This window comes from Lepidochelys olivacea, assembly GCF_965140295.1.
Source record: "Lepidochelys olivacea isolate rLepOli2 genome assembly, chromosome: 1".
NCBI lineage: Eukaryota > Metazoa > Chordata > Testudines > Cheloniidae > Lepidochelys > Lepidochelys olivacea.
In genome coordinates, this window is record NC_140411.1 from 163,689,042 (window position 1) to 163,704,248 (window position 15,207).

The 15,207-nt window shown below is 45.2% G+C and overlaps 1 protein-coding gene across 1 annotated transcript in view; it reads right to left on the bottom strand.

Annotated features, from left to right (window-relative positions):
* The window catches only part of DYRK1A (dual specificity tyrosine phosphorylation regulated kinase 1A), a 95,067-nt gene extending 83,770 nt beyond the window's left edge, over window positions 1-11,297 (bottom strand). Inside the window, exon 1 of the mRNA XM_084614547.1 lies at window positions 11,216-11,297. Within this exon, the coding sequence (XP_084470673.1) occupies window positions 11,216-11,225 (10 nt within the window). The 5' untranslated portion in view covers window positions 11,226-11,297. The remainder of the gene's footprint in view (window positions 1-11,215) is intronic.
* Window positions 11,298-15,207: the final 3,910 nt, after the last annotated feature.

Here is a 15,207-nt window from a genome sequence, read left to right on the forward strand (position 1 = left end):
CCCTTGAGAAATCTGCTGACCATGGAATTGGAGAAGACCGAACGCCCGTTTTCGCCCGGGTGGAAAGCCGAAATAGCTGCCAGCTGCACTCTGATGGATGATATTGCCAAGCCCTGCTGTTTTAAGGACAGGAGGTAGTCCAAGATGATAGGTACTGACGCCTGTAGCTGGGCCGTATGAGTGAGCGCACCAGCAGGAAAAAAGCTTCCACTTAGCTAAGTATGTGGACCTGGTAGAGGGCTTCTTGCTACCTGCTGTACCAAGCAAGAGCAGCACAGCTCAGATTGAGTTAGCCATGCAGCATCCATGCTGTGAGGTGAAGAGATTGCAGGTCGGGATGACAGAGTTGTCGGTGGTCCTGAGTGATCAGGTCTGGCCACAGAAGGAGTGGAATTGGAGTATCCACCGACAACTCTAGGAGAGTGGTATACCAGTGCTGCCTGTGCCCCGCTGGGATGACCAAAATCAGACAGGCTCTGTCCCTGCACAGCTTGACCAGCACCCTGTGGACTAGCGGGAATGGAGCGAAGGCGTAGCACAGGTGATCCTTCCACTGTATGAGGAAGGCGTCTGACAGGGAACCTGGAGAGTGTCCTTGTAGAGAGCAGAACACTTGGCATTTCCGATTCTCGCGAGAGGCGAATAGCTCTGTCAGGGGGAAGCCCCACTTCAGGAAGACAGAGTGAATGATGTCCGGGCAAACCGACCACTCTTGAGTCTGAAATGATCTGCTGAGGTGGTCTGTTAAGGTGTTCTGGACTCCTGGGAGAAACAACGCCACCAGATGGATCAAGTGGGCTATACAGAATTCCCACAGATGAGTGGCCTCCTGACAGAGGGGGGATGACCGGGCTCCCCCTTGCTTGTTGATGTAAAACATGGCCGTTGTGTTTTCCATGAGGACTGCAACACAACAGCCTGGAATGCGCTCTCAGAATGCCTGACACGCCAGGTGCACAGCTGAGTTCCCGTACATTGATGTGCAGGGATAACTCTCCTCCCGACCATAGCCCCTGTGTATGGAGGGCTGCGGGGCGTGAAATGGCACCCCTTCGCACACTGATTTGGGGTTCAGCCACCAGTCTAGAGAGGCTAATATCCCTGGCGGACGGTAGCCACCGTGCTCAAGCTGGGCGGTATACTGTTGATAGCCAGGCTTGGAGTGGACGTAGCCACAGCCTGGCATACATGGTCACATATGTGCAAGAGGCCATACGTCCCAGGAGGCATAGACATGTTTTCACGGTTGAGGTTGGGACATTTTGCAGGCTGTGGACGATGTTCACCAGGGATTGGAAGCATGCTTCCGGCAGAAGTGCTCAGGCTAGGCCTGAGTCTAAGACTGCTCCTATGAATTCTATCCTCTCGGTTGGTATCAGAGTACATTTTGTGACACTGAGCAGGAGGCCCAGTCGATTGAACATGTTCATGGTGAGCTGGACATGAGACTGCACCTGATCCCTGGAGCGGCCCCGAATAAGCCAGTCATCGAGGTATGGGAACACTTGGATCCGTTGTCGACGAAGGAAAGAAGCCACAACAGCCATGCACTTGGTAAACACCCTGGGGGCTGCAGATAGGCCAAAAGGAAAGACGGTGAATTGAAAGTGCTGTTGATTGACCACAAAGTGAAGGAAGCGTCTGTGCGCTGGGTAGATCACAATATGGAAGTATGCATCCTTCATGTCGAGGGCGGTGTACCAGTCTCCGGGATCTAAGGAAGGAATAATGGTCCCTAGAGAGACCATGCGGAACTTCAACTTTACCATGAATTTGTTGAGTCCGCGTAGGTCCAGGATGGGCTGACGCCTGCCCTTGGCCTTGGGGATTAGGAAGTAGCAGGAATAAAAACCCCTGCCCTTTGACTCTCTTGGAACCTCCTCTATTGCCCCCACAGCAAGGAGCGATTGGACCTCCTGTAGAAGGAGGTGCTTGTGAAAAGGGTCCCTGAAGAGAGACAGGGTAGGAGGGTGGGGGAAAGCAAATTGAAGAGAGTAACCCCTTTCCACCATGCGAAGGACCCAACGGTCTGATGTTATGCGAGACCATGCACGGAGGAAATGGGAGAGATGATCTTGGAAAGGCAGGGAACAATCCTGAATGGAGACTGGTGCTCAGTCCTCGGGCGCACCTTCAAAAGTTCTGCTAGGCCCAGCCGATGGCTTGGGAGGGCCCTGGCCAGCTTGGTAGCCAGTTTGTTGTCTTCTACCACTTTGGCCGCGTCTTCTAAAGAAGTCCTATCTTGGCCAAGGGGCAGGGTAGGACCTCTGAGGCTGTGGTCTGAAGGGCCTCCTCTGCGTTACTGGGGTATGCATTCCCAAAGAACGCATAATAGTTCGAGTCCTTCAGACTCTGCAGCCTTGAGTCTATTTTGTCTGAGAATAGGCCCTGGCCATCAAAGGGGAGGGTCTGCTGCAACTTTGGTGGGAAGCCAGAGACCTGCAGTCATGAGATGTGGTGCATGGCTATGCCTGAGGCCAGGGTCCTAGCAGCCGAGTCCACCGCGTCCAGAGAGGCTTGTAGGGAGGTTCCGGCCACCTTCTTGCCCTCCTCCACTAGAGCTCCAAATTCCTCTCTGGACTCCTGTGGAACCAACTCTTTGAATTTCTCCACAGAGTGCCATGAATTGCAATCGTATCTGCTCAGGAGTGCCTGCTGGTTGGCCACCCTGAGCTGCAAGCCTCCAGCCAAATACACCTTATGTCCAAACAAGTCTAGGCATCTAGCATCCTTTGATTTGGGCGCTGGGGCCTGCTGACCATGCCATTCCTTCTCGTTGACCAAAGCCACAACAAGGGAACATGGTTGGGGGTGCAAGTAGAGGTACTCGTACTCCTTTGAGGGAACAAAATACTTCCTTTCCACCCATAGGTGGAAGAGAGGCTGGAGATTGCCAGATTGTCTTGGCATTGGCCTGTATAGTCCATATAACTGAGAGGGCCACCCTGGACGGTACCTCCGCAGACAGAACGTCGACCAACAGGTCCTCTACCTCTACCACCTCCTCTCCCTGGAGGTTTATATTGTGTGCCACCCTGCAGAGCAGCTCCCGGTAGGCGCGGAGGTCCATAGGAGGAGGGCCCGAAACCGTAGTCCCTGCCACTGCCTCATCAGGCGAGGACGAGGAAGATACCCCCAGGACTAAGGGATCCTCCGTGGGGTCCTCACGTGGAGGAACTTGTTGCCCAAGGTCCACCACGCTAGGGGCGTGGGCCTGTGTTGGCACTGGAGCAGTCCCCTCAGAACCCCCCCGGGGGGGAGACAGAGTAGACTTCAGTACTCAGGGCTCCAAAGGGGCGGAACAGGAAGCCCTAAATGAACCCTTTGGGCCTGATGGTATGCCCAGGGGGTCCAAAAAGACCATTGTGGAGGTCCTTGGCCTGGGTCCTGGCCTTCGTCCAGCCACTGTCCTGCACCGTCCTCACCCTGGTCCTAGGCATGGTGGCCACCTTGTGAGCGTGACAACATGGAGGCGGAGTCGACGGTGCAGGAGCTGTTACTTGTCCTGTGCGCTCCAGCAATGGACGTGGCTCTGGCTGCGATGCAGGAAGCATCAGTGGCTGTCAAACCGACAAAGAAGAAGCAGTCGTCACCTGCTTGGGCTGCTGCTTCTTCTGGCCCAGAGAAAGGGACCAGCGCCTCGGTGGTGGAGGTGCCGGGGGGGGCCCCGACGCCATGAGTCTTCAGCAGAGTCTGAACGCCATGCTGGACCAGTCGGTGCCGCAGGGGCACTCCGCACCGAAGATGACGCCGAGTCCCGGTGCGCGGAGGAAGGGACCGAGCTAAGTGCCACCTCCATAAGGAGTTGCTTGAGTTTACAGTTGGTCCTCTGCTTGAAGGCTTTGCAAATGCAGCACTTGTCTGCTTGGTGGGATTCCCCCAGACACCTTAGGCAAGAGTCATGGGGGTCTCCCGTTGGCATCAGCTTCAATCAAGCCGAGAGACCTCGGCATGAGCCGCAGTTCCAGGACAGAGGAGAGGGGAGAAGACCCCACTCCACCCTACTAAGTACACTAATCTAACTACACTAACTATTAACAACTAATTACAACTATTAACAGATACTAAGAGAGAAGGCTAGAGAGAGTGAAGATCAGCTACACTGCACCCCACAGTTCTAACAACCATCATGGGCGGTAAGGAGGAACTGAGGGAGCGCTGGGTCGGCTGGGGAATATATCCGGCGCCATGAAGGCGCCACTCCAGGGGGCACCTCAGCCGACCCACCGAGTGTTGCTGGGGTAAAAATTTTCTGACGATCGCGCACGCGGCGCGCACACATCTAATTGGACTCGATATGAGCAAGCACTCGAAGAACAACCAATCACTATAAAGCAACCATTTTTCGAGTGATAGTCCACATGCATTCCACTTCTGCATTCCCCTCAAAAGCAACAGTAACTCGTACCCTGGAGGTGGATACTTGGGAGTCTACTGATAGGTGTCTAACCTGGAGCCCTCTACTAAGAGATAGTGCTGAGTAAAAGATATAGACTGAACTCCAGGTAGCTGTCTTACAAACCTCTGAGGTAGGGACATGCACAGAGAGAAAACCGAGGTCTCCTGAGCCCTGACGGAATCAGTTCTAACTTGTCCAGATGGATCTAAGTGTCCCACCACATAGCACATTTCAATATAATCCAAGATTTATTCTGACAGTCTGAATGGAGACTGACCGACCTTTCATCCTGTCAGCAAACATGAGGAACAATCTAGAAGAATTTCTGAAGGACTTTTTTCTAGACAGTAGGAAAAAACCCTGACAATATCCAAAGTGTGAATTATAGCTTCTCCTCAAATGGAGTGATGCTTAGGGAAGATTGGTAGGTGGATTATTCGATTAAGACTGAAGTCATTCACTGAGGTCTTTAAGTCATTTTGCAACCATGGAAACCTCTATAAACTGGCCTGACCATAATAAGGACTTCAATCTCTCCTATCCTTCTGGCTGAGGTTATGGCCAGTAGGAATGCAGTCTTCACAGAGAGGCGTTACAAAGAGCAAGTCATCAAAGATTCAAAAGGGGGTCCCCTCCCATTAAACCTGTTAGAACAATGGTGAGGTCCCAGAAGGGTGGAGGGCCTCTTTGACAGACATGAATGAGACCTTGAGAAATCTAGTCACTGAGAAAAAACAAACAGTGTGACCTTCCACTGGGGGATGGTGAACAGAGATCACCAAGAGAAGCACTTTATGGAGCTAATGAAAAGGCCCAAATACTTTAAAGCAAGCAGACAGTCCAGGATGGCAGACAGAGGTGCATCCCAGGGAGAGGCAATTCTCCAAGGACCAGATAGAGAATCTCTTCCAATTAGCAGTATAGTTCAGTCTGGTGGAGTCCTTTCTGCTGAAAATCAGGATGTTTTGAACCGCTAAATAGCAAAATCTGTCAGTGGATATCATCTAGCTAGCATCCAGACTGTGAGATGGAGAGATATCTCTAGGTGCAGGATTTATCCCTGCAATTGCATGCTAATGTCCGGGTATGTGAGAGCATGGTCGAGGCCATATTGACAAGTTCAAGAAGTCTGAGAACTAGAACTATCTGGGCCACTCCAGTGCTAGGCTAGCATCATCATTTGAACTGTGTCTTCTGTGATTTTACTGAGGACTCTGGGTATCAGGGGAATTGGAGGGTAGGCATACATCAATCCCGTGCCCATGGAATCAGAAAGGCAGAGAGCTAGGACTGGCTCCCGCTCTAGAGCATCTGACATTCTGGTTGGATGCAAACAGCTCTGAAGTCAGGCACCCACATCTGTGAAAGAGATCTTGCATACTGGAGTCCATTAATGACCATACACGATTGTACTGCCAATCTACCAGGGGCCAACAAGTGCAGGATGTCAAGAAGTTAGTGCAAGGAACCCAGGGGGGTTTCTCCTTCTTCTGCAGCATGGGGCACTTGCATGTTTAAACTAGTGTAAACGGTGGATTCTCTGTAACTTAAAATTTTACAAGCATGATCTGAGGACTTCAGTAACTCAGCCAAAGGTTATGGGTCTATTACAGGAATGGGTTGGTGAGGTTTTGTAGCCTGCAATGTCCAGATGGTCAGACTAGATGATCCTGATGGTCCCTTCTGGCCTTGTAGTCTATGAGAAGTAGTCGCATAGTCTCAACTGGGGTTTCCAGAGTGTCAGCCATCCTCCTGGAAGTTTCTCAAAGATCCAGTAATCTACAGGCTGGTTTAGAACTATCATGGCCACTGCTTCATTAGGTGAAGAGGATGAGATTGCTGTTGGGCAGGTTGACTTTCAGTTTCCTGAAAGTCCTTCTATTCGCTCTCTGTATCAAGTACATGAGGTTCCAGCTGAGTACCGTGACCATCTTGAGGTCTACGAGGGCCTTGCTCTAGTTGTCAGAGAGGCAGTGGGAACCCTGTCAGTAGAGCATACTCCCCGCCCCGGGGCCCAGAAGGGGCTTGACTGCATGGAATTCTGGAAAAGTGAGGTTCAGACCATGATAGGTACCATGCAGGGTATTGCTCATGGTTGTTCCAACAGGAGGGACTACAGAGACAGTCTCTGAATACCGTTTCAGACAACCTAGAGTTGTATGGGTCTAGGGACTAAGGCAGACGTTTCACACTGGTCCTCTGAGGCAGACGAGAAAGCAAGGATTTACCACCCTCCATAGGTGGTGTAGATGTCTCGAGAATATGAAAGTAACCTGTACTGAAACCAGTGTAGAAAGTTTCTTAGTGGAGGACAGCAATAGAACAGCAGGTTGGTCCTATACTAAATCTACTGGTACCATGAACCACATTGGTACCACAAAGAGGCTCCGGGGCAAAGTTTCAGGAAGAATGGTTGGTACCACAGAGCACAGGGCAGAAGTCAGTGCCAAGGTTTTCAGTATTGAAGGAAAACTATCAGTCAGATCACACTTTTCTGGTGCCGGGGCTACCGTGTTGGTGCCAGGAGGTCCAAAGAGCACTTCTATACTGTTGGTTTCAGTGCAGAGTGTCTCTGTGCTGATTGTTTCAGCGCCAAGCACTTTGATCCTCGGTCGCCAGTACCAAATATACTGTCAGGTTCTGGAACATCCGCAGAGGCTGGTCAATGGTTGCTTGGTGCTGAGGCATCAGTAGGACCTGATCTGGGCCTCAAACTGCCTCCTAGGCTGGATCTGCTCAGATCCAGAGAAGGAGGATCTCCTTTTCTAGCCACCTCAAGAGTGATGCTCCTTCCATCCTCTCTCATCAGAGGCTTGGGCTGAAGAGATGAAGGAGGTACTGACCAACTCCATAGCACAGAAATGGAACTTCCTCAACCCCAAATGGGCTCTGGAAGCCACAGCAGACAGACAGATGGCTTACTGGGGAGCTCTGAGAGGTGGTCTGGTAAAGACCAGTCTTCTTGCCTTCCAGTGCCAAGAAAACCCTCATTGAGCTCTTGAGGAAGAAAAGTTTGAGTCAAGACACATGGACTCTGGGTTCTTTTTGAAAAGCAGCTATAGAGCACTTTCATGATATGTGTACTTGCCCCAGACAGAAGAGGCACCTGGAGTCTCCATCATTGATGGGGATTTTTCCACTGAAAGAGAGGAAGATCTTTAATCCAGGGGATTTGTCTCCACCATGGACAGGCAGGTCCGGGTGACAAAAGCAGCACATGGACTCAAAGACCCTAAAATCCATTTTTTTAAGTCAATGGACTAAAAGAATTAAACTGTATCTACCTTGAAAGAAAAACTGTACAGCATACAGAGATGCAGACACTATAGGTGTTCTGTATCACAGCTATGAGCAGTAAGAAAGAACTGGAGAGTGGTTGTGGCCGCACTATTGTTTTACCCTCAGCTTCAGGGTGACCAGAGGGCTTGCAGGTGCAGCATGGCACCAAAATAAACTGTTACTCAAAAGACTCTAATCTCATGCAGATGTGTACAAGAAGCGGAATACTTGTGGACAATCATTCAAAGAACAAATGATTTACAAAAATTGAAGAAGCAACATTAGATCTTGTTCATAATATAGCACAACAGTTACCCTCTTAAAACAGGTGCAGTGAACATTTAATAAAATTAGCAGTTAAATACTATGTCAGAAACAATCACACAGAAGGCACAGTCCAACCCTTCATACTGTCATTTTCTTTTTACTATTACATAAAACCAACACCCAAATATTTTACAAATCTGTAATTCCAGCTCTGTACTCTTTATTTCCCAAAATGTGTTCGAACTTTCTCCAAATAATTTTAATAAGCAATCTGACCACAAAAAACAAACAAAAAATTTAAAAAAAAAACTGTAGAATATCAACATTGTAATACAATGTCAGAAGGAGCACTACTTTGGCTTTGTTCCCTTTCCAGCGAGCAGCGTTTTACAACTGTAGACTGAAGTAAGATATAGTATTATTACACTTTCTATCAACTTCAGAATTAGAAGTTTTAAAATGTAACATACAGTGGCTCAGAATCTTCCAGTCCTTAACATTTCAGACATCTATCATTCCACAGCTCATCTCATGGTGCGCTCAGAATAACTTCACACTGAATATAGGATGATCAACATACATAAAAATATGTAATTTATCCACTTTGAGCTCTGTCCTAACCATATAGGTGGCTGAGATTAAGGAGTTAATACTTGATAAATTCTGTTGCACAGTAACAAAAACAAAAAACCCATGACATACATTTCCTTATTTAACATGGCCACAGATTTCGATCACCATACATAAGTATTTGAATTTGACCAAACATGATAACTATCCCATCTTCATGCTGTCACCATTAGCATGGTATGATCTCCCAAACATGCTTATTCACCAGTGTGTTTGTGGTAGCCTTAAAACAGAAGGGGATTCTCAGTACTGTTTTTGGATATCCTTATGAGAGCACTCAGGCCAGGAGTATATCACAAAATTTTGCTGACATCATTATATCGCTTAAGAATGTGAGGAGAAAAAAAAAATATCACACCTCTGACAGCTATGCCAGCAAAATCCCCTGTACAGATGCAAGTTATACCAGAAAGAGAGTCCTTTTGCTGGTATATCTTATGATGCTCACGGAGGTGGTTTAACTGCACACACAAAGTAACTCCTTTTGCTGGTATATGCTGCGTGTCCACTAGGCCAGCGTTTTTCAAAGTTCGGATTGTGATCCAGTACTGGGTCGTGGCAAGTCAGGCCCTGGGGTTGCTCTGGTCAGCACCGCTGATCAGGATGTTAAAATTCCCGTTGGCGGTGCTGTCCAGCTAAAGCAGACTAGTGCCTACCTATTCTGCCACCGTGCTGCGCCCCGGAAGCGGTCATCAGCGAGTCCGGATTCTAGGCAGGGAGGCGACGGGGCTCCGCACGCTGCCCCTGTCCCGAGCACCAGCTCCACACTCCGGGAACTGGCCAATGGAAACTGGGGGAGGGAGGGGAAGCGGTGCCCGCAGGCGAGAGTCGCTTGAAGCTACTTGTGCGCCTTTGCCTAGGAGCCAGACCTGATGCTGGCCGCTTCCGGGGCCCAGCGCAGTCCATGGTGCCAGGACAGACTGAAAGCCTGACTCTGCACCCCGGTTGCACTGCTGACCGGGAGCCACCAGAGGTAAGTCCAGTTCCCAACCCTGTGCCCCAATCCCCTGTCCTGACCCCTCCCCCCCCAACCTGGAACCCCTCCCTGCACCCAAAACCCCTCATCCCTGGCCCCACCCCAGAGCCTGAACCCCCAGCCCAGAGTCCTGACCCCCTCCCGCAATCCAACCACCTGCTCCAGCCCAGAGCCCCCTCCCACACTCTGAAGCCCTCATTCCTAGCTCCATTGGGTGGCAGGCATCAACAATTTTCTTCAACTGTGTCCCCAGAAAAAAGCACTTTTTTTTTTATATCTATCACCATAAGATATTTCAGATATTTAAACGAAATGACAAAATACTTAATTTTGAAAGAAAGATATCCATCTACAGCATCTTAAACTTAATTCGGTTTGCTCCATGTAAATACATCATGTGAAGCAGTTCATGCATGAAGGATCTATGCAACTAAGGACTCTCAATCAAAAGATATGCATGCATGCAGCCATCTATCCTTTTTGTCTTTTAATTAAGTATGCATGAGTTTTAAAGTGAAACAAACAAATGACAAATTCTTGCTCTGTTCTGTGTTTGTTCACCTCTAGAGGCTTTGGAATACGAGCAATTGATTATTATAGTCTTAGCTGGCTACTGTTACTATACTTTATGTAAGTGCAAGTCTATCTCTTGAATATCAGCACTTTTCAGATCAACTTATTAACCATACCCCCAAAAAAAAGAATTTATGTATATCATCAGAAATAAGATTTCTTAACTTATAGATTCCACATATATCAAAACTTTTGGTAAAACTAATTGCAACTAAGCAGTTACACTCCTGCTCCAGCCTTATGAGGCCCAAGGAATCTACTTTGCTTCATTTGTTTTTTTTCCATTATGTATCCCATTTTCCGGGATTTGAGGCTTGGCCATAGTACTGCCCTTCTGGTTGAAACAAAATATACACGACATTTTGAGAGATCCACATAGCAGCGCCCCCCTTTTCCCCCCAAAAAGGGTATGATATCTGAAAAGGTTTTGAAATTTTTTTATCCACACTTGTTTTAGAACTTCCAGTTTTAAAAAAGGCACAAAAACAAAGCATCAGCTTGAAGAATGGCTGTATACTGCAACAGTTGAGGGCTATATCATCAACTCCTATGAAACCATTACGAAATCTAGGTCCAATGGTGAGAGTTAGAGATGAAGCAGTGTTAACTATTTCCTTGCTTAAAATAGTTTGTCAGATGCATACTTGAGGTCTTTTTTACAAAGTGATCAAAAATAATACATTATTTTAACATTAAAATTTATATTCACATAATTATACAACACAACTGGAAATCTGTAACTGGGAAAGGTATGAAAGGTATGAATATTAACAAAGAAAGGGGGACTTAATATAAAAGCAATATGCTTTCCCAACACTTTGACTGCCTGGCCATCTATTTAGAGAAAACTGGAAAAGAATCTACATTCAGGAAAACAGTTTTCCTACTGGACATTTCAAACTATAATTTCTAGACAGTCATTTCCGAAAAATTAAAGGTGCTTCAATGATTTCTACTCCTTTTGTAAATATGTTTTATGAAGGTTGTAATGATGCAGTTTTGGGGTGTAGGAAAAAAATCCAAAGGAAGAATAGAAATCAAAATAACAATATAGATCTATCTTTCTACATGAATTTCAAAAGTAGGATCACCTGTATGCATCGTCTTCTTTCAAGTCTCATATCATCCTGTGGGGGTGGGTGGCAGGGGAGTGTCCAGCAGCAAAACACAACACTGTAAAATGAAGAAAAATAGCTTAAAACAAGAGGCAAAAATACAAGATGCAATTACCCTGATAATCCATTTCTAATAAAGGATCTAAGACTTTAAAATCTTTGGGGACAGAACAGTCTTTTTGTTATGTGTGTGGGTATAGTGCCTAGTTCAACGAGGCCCTAGTCACTGGTCATGGCCTCTAGGTGCTAGTGCAAGACATACACAACTTCAAAGAAATCATATATTTACACGGAAGGAAGAAGTGCTGAGCTGTTACTGTATAAAAGAGTAGAAATCAGGAGACCTGGGTTCTATTCCCAACTGTCAGTGACAAATCAGACAGTGCCCAAATTTCAGAGATGCTGCTCACCCTCCATTTCCCACCTCTAATTCAGCACCACTGAATAATCAGACTCTTAGCTAATCTGTTCCTCTATGGAAATACTTACCCACCTTGGCAACGCTCTTAGATATCTTTGGATGTTAAGTGTTATAGAAGCCTACAATAATATTGTAAAACTAATAAATAATGTTAAAATTCTGTATGACTTTACTGAATCACCACTACAGAAAGCTCATAGACACACCTAGTGTAAGGAGGGATCTCCCTCATATAGTCCAGCTTTTCTGCTTGATCTCGCATGATAAATGATCTAATTCAGCATCATTTCTAAATATTAATATATTTTCAGAACCAAAGAATTATGACTTCACAACAAGATTAATCAGAAAGAAAAGGTGAGCTGTAAGGAAGAAAGCTGTTACTCCAACAAAAATAAAGAGCAGAAAGTATCTACAAAGAACCAGACATTTTTTTGTAAAAATGGCCCATTTTCAAAATATGCTCCAAGATATGTGGCCTTTACTTACTATGCAACCTATGCAAAATATCAAAATACTTAAGAACTCAGTATTTTAGATGACATTCTTTTGAATTACTAAACTGGTTAATTGTTTTGATATGCAAAATCTGTGTTCAGATTCAGTGCAAGCAAGTTTATCTCTATTCTACGTTGCATCCTCTGACAACACCAAATCAGTATTCAAGCACTTCCTGAGATATTAATTTTCAAAATTAATAAATAATCATTTTCTTCTTAAGAAAACTAAGCCTACTGAACTTCATCTCGTCATAATTTATGCCACCACCACCTGCTCAGTTTTCAAGCATGAAACTACGTTTTTAGTCGCTTTATAAACTTTCTCGGTCTACAAGCGGAAACATACTCATGCATTTCCTACATATTCCAGCACTTCTTATAGCAAAAGTTTTGTGAAACGTAAAATCATTCAGAGGAATTGAACAAAATGGCAAATTCAGCTTACGGTTGCACCCAAGTTCTTAAAGCAGAGAAAAAGTGGGCCAGTGAGAGGTACTGAAAAGTGTAGTGGGTGTGAGAGAACTGCATACTACAATAATGACAAAAGAGAAACTTGTGTTGTTCTGAAGGATAGAGTTGGGTGGCAAACTGGTGAAAGTCTGACACAGAACAGTTTCTTTTCATAAAGACTAGCGAGGATGAGACACGCAAATGGACTCGTATGCAGTGTTCACCACCATGGCACATGAAAATGAAAACACATCAACAGGCTCTAAGCTAGTGCCATTCACCAAAGAAAGAAATTTTGAGGTCTTCATTGATAGCTGACTAAAGATACTTGCCCTGTGTAAAGTAACAATTATATAAAGCTAATGGACACCTGTATGAATTAAAGGAAGAGAAAATATGATATACTGAATAAAGGTACTCCATGATCTGAAGTATCGTTCCCAACTCTGACTGCTACACCACAAGAGAGCACGGTCTCCTGGGTAATGGGACTGGGAATCAAAAAAGTTTGAAGTCATACTGATCAATCTCTCCTCTTTACTTACTCTGTCCCATAATACAAAAAAAAGTGACAACTTTATAAAATTACAACATCCAGTAAAATTTAGGAGTTCTCAATCTGCATCTTACAGAACTGTTCCAAGTTTTACATAACTGATTCTGTCACAGTGGTGAACAGATTGTTCATATACAAATAGTTATGCTTTCCACTAATTGCAAACTATTCCAGTACCCTTCTACACAATTTTTAAAAAAGCACGCACATCCCTCTGTGAATCCTGCATGGCTGCGTATCTTTTTGTGACATGTCTGGCAAAATTCAGTCACGATCAAATTTGCAAAAGACACCAGACTGGAAGAGTATCTCTCACATATTAAAATTCTAAAGCAATCCAGCAAGATTAGAGCAGACTGGAGCTGCAGGCGATAACGGGAGATTCACTAACAACAAATGTAAAGTCCTAGGAAAAGGAAATCAACAGTTATAAAGTGGGTGGATGTAACCAAGCAGCCACAACAATTGCAATCCAGCATATTTGTTTTAATATTGTCTCCTTAACACTGTTCCAAACTTTTTCAAGTTACCAAACACTAACATCAGAAAGGTATGCCATTAGGATCAGAAATATCAAAGAACTGTCTAGGACTTTCAATAACGCATAGAATCATAGAATATCAGGCTTGGAAGGGACCTTAGGAGGTCACCTAGTCCAACCCCCTGCTCAAAGCAGGACCAATCCCCAGTTTTTGTCCCAGATCCCTAAATGGACCCTTCAAGGATTGAACTCACAACCCTGGGTTTAGCAGGCCAATGCTCAAACCACTGAGCTATCCCTCCCCCCCTTATTTAACCTCTGAAACTGAAAGCCACAGAGGGTCACATACAAAAAGAAGTGCTAGTTTTAAGAAGGGGCCAGATAGTTTTGTGACCAACAACAGATACGTTTTTGCATAATTTAAAATAGAGGCACATGGACTCATGAGTCACAACATACATTGATCACCACAAGAGTCCAGAAGGAATCTCCCTCACCACGCTCTTTGTTAGGTCATTAAGAGAGTAAACCAACTTCCTCCTCAAAAGAAGTACCACTTTCAGATTTCATGGACTAGTGTGTAATCCAGTATGACCTACTTTACCAAAGAAGAAGGGAGAAGAATTGAAAATAGGAAATGAAGCAATTGTGGAAGAACAGGAAGAAACAAAGGGCAGTTAGGAAAGAGATAGGAAAGGAGGGTGGAGACAAAGGATTGAGCATGACACTACAAGCAAAAAGAGTTAATTTAAAAAGCTTCATTTGATTTGAAACCAAGAGACAAGAGTGGTCACCATAGATCAGATGCAAGTCTTCATCAATCCTCTAATACTAATACAGTTAAAACGTTCGTTCAGGCTCTTATCTCTCAACTTAATTATTGTTGCTGCTTCCTCTGTAGAGCTGAGTGAATAATAGATTTTTTTGTTTTGGTGACCAAAGTGAAAAAATGGGGGGGGGGGGTCAGAAAAATGAACACTGCTTTTTAAAAAAATTTATCACCAAGTTGAAAAACAAACAAAAAAACAAAAAACAAACAAAAAGTTTAGAACGTGTTGAGTTGAAACAAAAAGTCAATTCAACATAAAAAGCCAAAATTATCCAATTCACAAATGTTGAAACTTTTCATTTCAACAATTCCCCAAAACAAATAGTCAAGTTTTGGTTTTCTGGGGCTTTGGTTTGGTTTTTTGACCAAAACTATTCATCAAATTCAACCTGAATTTGAATAGCTTCCATGCCACCCTCCACCCCCAAATGCTTTCTTCAGCAAATTTACAATTCACCTAAAAAATGAGACCCACCTCTATTTTAATGTCCCCAACACATACATTGCTCCTCTATGATCCATTAAAAATATAAATGACAGGTTCAATTTCCTTACCAGTCACTCTGATTGGATCACTCTACTCTAAATCCCTCCACTGCTCCCCTCTCCACCACAGTAAACTCAACTAGGGGGTCATTTTTCTTACAAAATATTTACTCAGTGTACTTACATACTGATGAACACAATTCATCCTAGGATATGCTATAAGAAGATTCTGGTCGACATGGTAC